Source organism: Sinocyclocheilus anshuiensis, unplaced genomic scaffold, assembly GCF_001515605.1.
Source record: "Sinocyclocheilus anshuiensis isolate Anshui unplaced genomic scaffold, SAMN03320099.WGS_v1.1 scaffold690, whole genome shotgun sequence".
Lineage (NCBI taxonomy): Eukaryota > Metazoa > Chordata > Actinopteri > Cypriniformes > Cyprinidae > Sinocyclocheilus > Sinocyclocheilus anshuiensis.
In genome coordinates, this window is record NW_015547715.1 from 1,157,677 (window position 1) to 1,169,099 (window position 11,423).

General features: G+C 36.0%; 1 protein-coding gene across 9 annotated transcripts in view; it reads right to left on the reverse strand.

Moving 5' to 3' along the window:
- LOC107704165 (cAMP-specific 3',5'-cyclic phosphodiesterase 4D) overlaps positions 1–11,423 on the reverse strand; it is a 242,312-nt gene that overhangs the window by 38,603 nt on the left and 192,286 nt on the right. The window contains exon 1 of one of the 9 annotated variants that reach the window (XM_016507036.1): positions 5,598–5,900. The exons of 7 other annotated variants lie outside the window; for them this stretch is intronic. In XM_016507036.1, coding sequence (XP_016362522.1) covers positions 5,598–5,692 — 95 coding nt within the window. In that variant the 5' untranslated portion in view covers positions 5,693–5,900. Of the gene's footprint in view, positions 1–5,529; positions 5,570–5,597; positions 5,901–11,423 lie in introns of those variants that run through there. One more of the 9 variants, XM_016507040.1, reaches the window with a different exon arrangement.

The window sequence follows — 11,423 nt, forward strand, 5'->3', positions numbered from 1 at the left end:
CGCAGCCACAATAGATCTGTATGACACATGGATCGCTTTTATTTCGTTTTTCCTGTTTTATTCAAAATATTCACAAACATGCTCATTATATTATGAAATATCTGATATTCCGATTCTGAAATATGTGCAATTAAATCTATTCGGTAGTTTAAACACTTTAATATCGACCGTGTTAGTTGCTCTATACCGGGTGATGGGCGCGGCCATGTTAGTTCGCGCTGCATCCGAGCTGTGGGATTTACAACACGCAAATTCATCCTCTCCTCCCGAAACACGTTAAAATAGGTCTCCGGTAAACTGGGAGAAGATGCACTAGCCAAAGCGCGAAAGCAGATTTAAATTCAGCAGTTGATGACGTGACGCACTGAAAGTTCTAGTCACACCGGTGTGATCGTACGCGTCAAAGGGTTAAAAACTGCATGTTGTGTTTACTTGTGTTATCTTTGACTAATATTTAAAACCTTCTTTTCTGTCATATGATTCACAAAACATTTCATTGTTTGATTTAACCTGAAAAACAAAAAATTCTAGACTGGAGTTAAAACAGCTTTAAAATAAGCAAGAATATCAATTATTGGATATAGTAAAAACACTATCAGCCTTCAATTTCCATGTGGGTACATACCAAAATATTCCTATATTTAATATAAATATTAAATCTTAAGAACTAAGAAAATCTGTGGCAGATATCAAACTATGAGATTATACTTTTCACATTAAATTGTAAGCAGGTTTCGAATGCATGACACATGCCAATGAGCCAGAAAGCAAGAATGAGTAAAACTTTACCAGATTCCCTCTGTGTTCCTGAGAGAGCTGGTGGAATGCGAGCGTGGTTTCATAACGATACTCATGGCCAAACGTGTGCTGTCGTCCCTCGGTTTTCTCTAGACCTCGTCAAAGTCCGTCCTGCTCCGTGATGGACATGCTCTCTGAGATAATCCAGCTCTGTGCTCAAACTATGCGGCTGCAGTGAGAGTCTCTGTGTCTCTCTGTGTCTGCAGGGTAAGTAAGCCAGAGTCAGTATCACGTTTCTAGTCCTGCTCTTCTCCTCTACTTTTTTTCCCTGGGTTGCAGTGGCCTAGCAGTGGGAGTGTGTATGTTTATGTGTGTGTGTTAGTGGGGGATAAACCCTCAGGGTCCTGCATGTGTGTTTGTGCCGTATCTCAGCAAGGGAACCAGAGCGGGCGGCTTTAGGGAGCGGAGGGGGTGGAAATGCAGCTGGTGACGGCGTCAGAGCCCACTTCAGGACACACACACACACACGCGTGCGTGCGCTAACCATGACAAGACAAGAACAACATGACCCACGGGAAAGAAAAGCCACCAATGAGATCTCTTTAGCATCTCAATTCATTCTCCAAGACAGCATTAAGATGTATAGGAAGCAAAGTGAGACTTTTAATTAAGCCTCCTGCTTCTCAGATGTTTCAGATTGTGCTCAAATTGACCAAAATATCATATACAGTGTTGTTATTGTTAACTAAAACTATTAAAAATAGTTTTCAGTAATCGAAATTAATCCCAAATAAAATAAAATATAAATATTAGGTGGGAAAAAAGGTGAAAATTAGAAAAGTTGCAACTGAAATTTATACTAAAATTTATAAAACTAAAACTGAACTAAAAAATAGAGTTAAATAGAAATATTAAAAACTAATTAAAATGGCAAAAGCTCAAAAAATTACTAAACATTCAACTAAAATACTGAAAATATAAAAATACAATTAAGTTAATTCAAAATATTAATAAATACTAAATACTAAAATAATTCATAAAAAGTCAGATTTTTCAATATGAAAACTAAAACTTCCAGTAATTGAAAAAGCAGACATAAAATATAAATATTAGATGAATTTTTTTTTTTTAAATATTAGAAATGCTGCTAAATAAGTTCAAATTCTAAAATTACTAAAACTAAAACTAAAGTAAAAAATAAAGTTAAATAGAAATATTAAAATACTAATAAAATTGACAAAAGCACATAAAATCACTAAACATTAAACTAAAACGAAAAATAAAATTAAAATAAAATGAAAACTGAAAATATAAAAATAAAAGTTAATTTAAAATATTAATAAATACTATAATATTATATTAAAAACACTAAAATAATTTTAAAAAGTATCATCTTTCAATATAAAAAGTTAAACATTTTTCATCCATTTAATTGGAAAAATCGCATATAAAAAGGCAGAGATCTCACTATGAGCTCAAATATTTCTCATTAAACTCTTCCAATGCTAAATGATCTAAGCTCTGCTCTGATTTCTAGAATTTTAGAAACATTTGAGAAGTTTCTGCAGAAAATTCCCATGACGCAAGAGTGCTCTGAGTGGTTTCAAAGGTGTTTTATATGGTTGGCCCATGTGAGAGGAGAGAAAACACAGTATAAAAAAAAGAAAGAGTGTGAGAGAAAACAAGCCTATCCATGGAAAAGTGACAGAGTGTGAATGACAGTCTTGACAGGAGTCAGGAGGAGATACAGAGGTGTTTCTGAAAGCTTCAGTGGACTCCACAGAGCTGTTGTGCTTCAACTACACTTTAATTATTTTCCTAATATATGTTACAATTCTTTATATGCATTCCAATTTGAACCGATATTCAAATTTAGCTGTAAAGGAATAAACAGCATTCATATTTGGTATGTAACACACTTTCCACCATCCAACTACATCTTTTCTCAATTTGCAGCCTTTATTTTTAAGAGAGCGTGTGTGTATTCTGCATGATGTGCTTTACTGCACACTTCAACTTCCTCAATGCTGAACTCGAGATGCTCTTCCTGGCACTCTTAGATATGGGAATGCAATTGAATTTCCTTACATGCGAGTGTGTGTGAGTGATATTGCTCAGCAGACTGTATCTGATGCAATAAAAAGACTTACTGATCCATGAAGTAGCACGCAGCATTGGAGGATTTAGGCTGTGACATCCACTTCTCAACTCTTCAACCCTAAACACACATCCACACAAACCCTCCTGACTTTGAACATGCGGCCCAACATTCATCCATCATTACAGGTAACTTGGATTCCTAGCAGACAGGCGCTCTAATTAAAGTAATTAGTAGAGCAGAGATGTGACGTCGATCATAATGACCGGCCCGGGGACGACAGACAACAGATGACTTTTTTCATTGGAAAAAGCAATGTTATGGATTATGGACTCGTATTTTGGTCACAAGCAATGGTTTAAAGTTAAAAACGTCTTAATGGTGGATTTGTTTCTTACAAACATGCAGCTTTTCACTTCACAAGATGTTAGCTGATGGACTGAAGTGGTGTGGATTACTTGTGGATTATTGTGATGTTTTTATCAGCTGTTTGGACTCTCATTCTGACGGCACCCATTCACTGCAGAGCATCCATTAGTTACATTTCTCCAAATCTGTTCCTATAAACATCTACATCTTGGATGTTACACAATCTATAATGGCCAAACTTCACAATAAACATACTCAGATTAGATTGTAAACTTCACCAAATACCCAGAAACCCTCAATGAATAATTCCTGCCATCTTCATCGTTGAAACCACACATTAACTGAGAAAAAAAAAAAAACTCAAAATAGACATTTAAAGACAGCCAGTCAAATTAAATGTAAATTAATTATGTGATAATGTCACCTGCATTTAAAATGCCAAATTCATCAAATCCCTCCATTCACTGCCTCCTGATCATTCTTGGCAACACTGTTTAACATCAGTGTGATTAGAACAATATTACATTTCCTGCAATCCAGCAGTTGTGTTAAGGAGCACACATACAAAAACCCTGTTCAGCTGTTTGTAGAATAACCAAGCTCATTGTGCTCTGATAGCAGATGGAAAAATTGTGTGCACAGTATTAGCAAAGTCTCATGACATTCTGACAACACGCATCATTTGAGCAGTAAGTGGCATGTGGGTTGTCTTGTGGCTTGAGTCTTTCTGACATGCATCATAGTCAGACCACGCAACATATAATTGTGCTACATTTTCACATAAAAACCAATGAATTCATGCAACAAGGTGGAAGAAGTACATGCACAATGATATTTACACGGTCTGCACATAATGGAATTAAGCCTTTCTGATCATGCCACAATCATTTAAAAAATATACATCTAACTCATTCCAAACAGGAGCACATGCATGCTGTGATGTAAAGGCTTGATTTTAGAATACAACTATGTATTTTAAAGTATAACTATGTAGGAGAAAGTATGCATGCTGCAAAGTGCCAGCAGAACTGAACAAATGAGGAGCTGCAGAAAAACGGAAGGAGGCCCTCTGGTGGAAAACACAGAAATATTAAAATGGCACGGTTTCATTGGTGGTGGGAATCTTTTGACAAAACATGTGATTTAATAATAATAAAAAATAATAAAAGAATAGTCAAAAACATTTACTGAACTGCTATTTATCCCATAAACTGTAATATATTTTAATACAATATTTATGAGAACTAGCTGTGTAGTAGAAGCGTGAGAAGCAGCTCTTCTTAATTGTGAGTTGTTTGTTAGTGCAAAGGATTGTTGCATCAATATCTTCTTTGGTGTAACACTTGAGGTTTTCTTGTAAAGGAAACTGAAAAAAAAAATGCATCAGGGCAATTTATCAACGTAATGGGCCAAAACCAGTTTCCTCTTTCAAAATGAATATCGCACAATTTCCCACATCCTAAACTGATCTGCAGTGATAGTAAATGCAAAAAATGACATTCAAATGACTATCAAATGTCACTTAAATGCATACTATTGTTCAAAAGTTTGCGGTCACTAAGATTTTTTTTAAACGCTTTTATTCACCAATGATGCGTTAAATTGATCAAAAATTAAAGTAATAACACGTTATAATGTTACAAAAGATTTTGATTTCTGTTTTCAACATTGATAAATATTTCTTGAGCAGCAAATCAGCATATTAGAATGATTTCTGAAGGATCATGTGACACTGAAGACTGGAGTAATGATGCTGAAAATTCACCTTTACATCACAGGAATAAATTACATTTTAAAATATATTCAAATATAAATCAGTTCTTTTAAATTATAATAATATTTCAAATTTTTACTGTTTTTACTGTATTTTTGATCAAATAAATGCAGCCTTGGTGAGCATAAGAGACTTTTAAAAACAACCTTATTGACCCCAAAAAATTTAACTATATAGCTGCAGAAAACAGTAATTATTATATGCACAACTCCTTTACCCATCATCTACTTTGTAAAATAAAGTAAAAGCAAACAACAGGTTGGAGTCAGTACATTTATGTAACTAATATTCATGTAAACAATCTTTTACTTTATTTACATGTGTAACATTTAATTACCGAGATGAGGAAAATACTGTATGTCTAGTAGTCCAGTCCAATACTAAAAGCAATGTCCAGAATTTGAGAAAGAGATATAGAGAAAGCCTTCTTTATTTACTTCTTATTTCACCTGCCACTGCAAACTACAAACGTCACAGCAAACCACCCCCAACTTCTGCCAGCTTACCACAGAAAAACACACTTGAGCAAACCAGAATCAGCTTATCTCACTCTGTCAGGCAGCAGATCAAGACACCTCCAGTATGCAAGTCATGAGTGTTTCTGAGTGCGTACGCTACCTGTAGGACTTGAGCAGGCGCTTTCGTTTCATGCCTCTGGTTACGGCTTCGCTGGGGGTGATGAAGTCGCCCGTATGATCCTTCTGCAAATCCATGGGTTTACGTCTGAGCTAGAGCCTGTCAAATGTTTCCTGGACTGTCTGGGTTGCACAAACTCCTCCCCTTTCGCACTAAGTGACAGACGTTTGCATGTGGCCTCCGTTAACCCTTGCTCCGCCCCCTGGGTAATCTGATTAGCACTTGGGGACACGGAGTCCAAGCGAGGGCTACTCATACCTCCAGCTTTCCCTTAAAGTACTGCGCTAATTTCTCACGAAGACATCAGAAACCCTGTACTTGATGACCCACCACTTCTTTAAAGAGACAGTTCACCTAAAAATAACAATTCTGTCATTATATACTTGTTCCAAACCAATAAGACCTTGGATAATCTTTGAAATGCAAATTAAGATATTTTTAATGCACCAAAAGTCCGGGTCCATTTAAAGGGCAGGAAACTTAGAAGATTTAGAAGATCCAAAAGGTTCATAAAGGCATCGTATAATGAATCCATATGAATTGAGCAGTTTAATTCAAGTCTTATGAAGAAATACGATCAATTTATAGGATGAACAGATTTAATTTAGGCATTCTAAACAATGACTGACACTAGGCTGGGGTTAAAGCAAAAAAAAAAGTTGGGGGTTGCGGGGGCGTACACATGCACAGGGTTATTTGGCAAAAAAATATATAATTACATTATTTGAAAATGATTTTCCTTGAAACTAACTAGTAACGTATCTGCCATTGCCATTAGCCCTTGACAGGCTCAGACTACAGATTATGGAGGGATATTTGAAACAGCAATACCAAGAAAGTTTACTCACTACAATATGGTGAAAACACATGTAACATTTAGGATGCTTTTGATATCAAGTTTTGCTGGTTAGCGTTGTCCTTGACAGGGTACAAGATGACCTACAATCTAAAACATGACATTTCTGAAATTGTTTTGTTCAAAAGAAATAATGGTAAATTAAATACTAGGAAATGAATATAAAATAGGAAATATACAAAGACAGTTTACTACAGAAAACTACAGTTCAGTTCAATTAACAACAACGGAAACATTCAAATGGTCCAAGAACTGGTAACTTAAACAGGGTTCGTACAGATACTGCAAAATAAAATTCCAGGACGTTCAAGGACTTGCACTAATTTTTTGGTTTTCAAGAACTAAAATCAGATCTCACTTATCAATCAATATTGTTATTATCTTTCAAATTCTAAAAAGTAAAACAATGCAGTTGTATTTTGAAATGTTTTAACTAATCTTAGGCTTAATTAATGATTATTTTGCTAATCAAGTAATCTACTGATTATTTTGACAAGTGAGTAATCTGATGTTGTTTAGTAATACAAAGAGAACTAAGCGAAAAACAGGCTTTAATATGACTATATTTATATATAAAGTAACGATGAGACAATAATAATTGGCCTCAAATAAAGTATCAAAACCAAGTACATGGTTTTATTGAACAACACTGTTAAATACATAATATAATATGCCTATATTATAACAAATACCTGCAGAGGGCGCCAACGACAAAATTAATTAGGAATTATAAATAAGGAATTAATACTTTCAACCACTCAATTAAAAATAAACCAAAACATTCAAACACTGGAGCATTTTTTAAAATCCATTACATTTTTATATTTGGCCACATGCAAAGTCAGAAACTTTTATTTTGAAATCGTGAGGTACAATAAATCGCATATTTAGAAATATGTTGATGTATTCTCCTGTGTTGGCATAGGTTTAAATTATTTACGTTACAAATCAAGTGAGTTTTCCCAGATAAATGTTAAGCAACCCAAACTCACCGCATATGCAGAGGAAGAGTTTAGCCCCTTTTACATATCCAGTCTTTACTGGTAAATTGCCGTTAAGAGATCATGTGTGAACAGGACCTTTTCACACATGATCACTTTTCACACTTTTCACACTGTATTTTCAAAAATACAGGTAAATGCATTCTGGCAATCATATTGTTCTTATGAAGATGACGTGATTACTCTGAGCTGTTTACAAAGCTCCGCTGCTTTTTTAAATAGTTTTTCTATGTAAATATGACGCTATATGGAAATCTTTGACCATTGCGCCTTGCAGCTTTTTCAATGTGTCGCGCTTGAGACTTAGGCTTCTTTTCCATTCATCAGCTGCGCCTGCGTCTTGTGTTTATAAGAGCAAAAACTTCTGATTGGCTAGTAATGTTAGTTTGGTTGAGAGTGAAAGCTGTGTTCCTCTCATACATTGGTAGGCGAACTCATGAATTCGAACATGATATCAACAAGTGTTTTTAAATAAAGGAGTTTTTAAATGTAGGACGACTATGTAGCATTCTGACGTATTCTTTCATACGTCAGAATGCTGTTCATAGACTTCAGTTCAGCATTCAACACAATCATCCCTCAACAGCTCATTCACAAACTGGTCCAGCTGGGGCAAAGCAGACTTGACTTGACTTGACTTGACTTGACTTGACTACAGATCCAGCACAGTACCTGAGAACTTTAAGCCCTGCACTAGGGCTGAGTGATATGGCCAAAAAAATGATCACAATAAAATTTTTCATATCAGTCAATATTGATAATTATCACGATAAATGTCAAATCTTTATTTATTTCAAGTTTAAAAGCAGTTTTTTGCTCCTAATTAAAAAGTTGTAGAAAGCAGACCATTAACTGTGGTTTTAAACTACTCTTTATGGTCAGAACATGACAAATACTTCACGTTTTTGAATTCTTTACACTTTTCCAGTGATTTTTTCTTTAACAAAATAAACATCTTAAAGTGCCCCTATTATGAATTTTTGAAAATGACCTTTTATGCAGTGTAACACAGCTCTAAGTGAATGAAAATATCCTGCAAACTTTTAAATATTGTAGAAACTTAATTTTCTGTAAAGTTGCTTTGCAATGTATTTGTAACGTAAAAAGCGCTATACAAATAAACTTGAATTAAATCTGAAAGTGCACCGTGTATAAAGTTATTGTCTCTCAAAAGAAAGAGACGACTCTGAATCATTTGGAGCATTTTCCCTGGTAACGCTGTACACAAAGTAGCACTGCGCTCACAAACGCCGCTTTAACAGGCATTACAGACACAATGAAATGAAAATGAGACCAATCGACCAATCGACCAATCACTGCAGATTAGCGTCACGCAAAGGAGGGTTTTGTAAAAATGTATCGTTGAGCGAATCATTTCAGAGTCATTGAGCAAGTAAGGTAAAAATAAATGCATATCATAAGACAATGAAAGTGTTTTTTGACCTTGCATGCATGTCAACCTGTTGTTGGGGACTCCCAAAACCAAAATATGAACCTTTCATTACCCATAATAGGGGCACTTTAATAGAAAAATTAATTTCTTAGTTTCTACATGTTCTAATGAGTGATATTGTGTCAAATCATGAAGCAGGTTTGTGTTCCTTTGATAATGCGAATCTTCGGCACAGTTTGCAGTGCAGGCTGCAATATTAATATTATTTAAATTTTTCCTCTTAGAAATGCACATTTGACAGTTGCTTGAGATGCAGATGTAAATTTATGTTCATTATCAAAAACAGTAACATCTGTTAAAATTGTAACAACCTCATTTTTATATGGTGAAATGTAATTATTATTATTATTATATAATATTAGTGTTTGAGTTTTATTAACATTAACCATTGGCCTTCCATAGTAGCGTACATTCAGATCATGATAACCACAGTTAAAACCACACATATAGCACCTCAATACCATGGTAAAAAATATCTATATGGTTTCTAGGTATTTGTATGAAAAGCAGTAGTCTAGTATAAATGCACAAACACTATAGCTTAATTACAAATTTTAAATGTCCAAGTGTGAAGTGCGACAACCACTGAGGTTTGTTCAAGTGTGCAACGCACATGAGCTTCCTGTGTTTAACAAATGTGATTTGTTCTATGCATGTGTGTTTATAGGTGAATAAAAGCCTAAATTAATTCTGCTCATCATATAAAGCGATCACACAGTATCTCTTTACAAGACCTTTTAAACCACTAGATTCATAAGGATTCAGTTTATGCCGCCTTTATGACCTTTTAAGATCTTCTATGTTTTGGTAACCTGGACAAAAACCTCTCAGGTTTCATGAAGAATATCAAAGAATAACCAAAGCCTTATGGGCTTTGAACTATCCCTTTAAAGTGACTGCACCACATTTGCATGCTTACAAACCAAAAACCTCACAGAGCGATCTCAACCTCACGGTGAAAGGCTTGTGGGTGAAATCCTCTTTCCGATTCACCTTTACACGACCACGCTTCCGTTTGCCACAGGCTGTGTGTAATTGAAGTTTCCTGCTCCCTCTGCGGTCGAGCGGTGGTTTTGGGCACCTCACATTCATGTAAGACCCTAAGAAGCGCGCTGGGGGAGGAAGTGCATTGGTATAATTCCTCCTGAAGGGCTTGTGTGGATCTGAAACTGAACTGTGTTGAGGCCAGAGAAGAATGAGCCAAAGCTCTCTCTAAACCCATCAAGTCATCAGCAGATTCGGTGCCTGTGTTAACGGGCCATCATCTGCGCAAACTGAGTCACTCATTAAATCAGAAACGGGTGTTTAGACAACACTCTGTGCAAGTCTCAAGGGAACGCTTTCACCATCTCAGCCGGTCTGTGATAAAACACGCTGATGGGGCAAATTCTCACACTCTTAAGCTGCTTTGCTCCTCACATAACAGAGCAATCAGATTACGGCTGACATTTACAAAGTTTAGCACAAACAGTTAGCGTAAATTTCATTCCTCCAGGCGTCAGGTGAACAAACATCTTTAGTGTGCTTCTTATTTGATTTTAAGGAAAAAACTGAATGGTTAACAAACATAATAATAAACGTATTATTCGCAATGCCATGAAACAACAAGTGCCACTTGCCTGTGCACAAAGTTAAGCTACAGAAGGATGTTTCTATGTGGTTACTAGTCCTGTCACTAAGAAAAATAACTAAGGGTGCTCCGATCAGGTTTTTTTGGGCCGATCACCGATTGGCGATCACGGGAAGCAGTATCTGCTGATACTGATCTTTTAGAAGCCTTCTTTTGACCACGTAGAATTATTTATAGTGATGCTCCAGTCAGGATTTTAACAGACATTCATTCAGGGCCTGAATTTCATTTTTGAAAATGGGGGGAATTCCCCTCTTAGGTGACTCTTGTGGGGGGGTGGGGTGTATTTGAAATTTGAGGGGTGGAGGGAGGGCATATTTTAGACATTTTTCAAAAATATACATTTATCTCACCTAAATGTTTGATCATGCAGTGCATTTTTGTTTTTACAATTGACCTATCGGTAAGCCCCTCCCCTCGAACGCAGGTGAGCCAATGGCAGTCGAGTATCAGTTGCGCGGGGAGCAGAACTCGGGACATCTGTAGGTTTCAGCGCCATAAAGAAACATTGGAAGATCCGAAGCTTGCATCGTTTTTATGGGGTTTATGCTTCAAAAATGGAAAAACGATGTGCCTGGGGTACTTATATATAATTATCTCACCTAAATGTTTGATCATGCAGTGCATTTTAGTTTTTATAATGGGGCAATTGTTGCACAATAGCTTACACACAGCACAAGCCTGATTTGGTGAGCTGTATGTGAACCCAGCGCGAGTGCTGAATGATTTAAACACTGGCAAGAATGAAAAAGAAATGCAAATTATAAACTTTAGTGACGATGCGACACTGCCTCAATTGTGCAAGTGACATTTCCTGTGTCAACTGTGCAGCTCACTTATAGTGCAGACGCGATGTGCTTATTTGAAG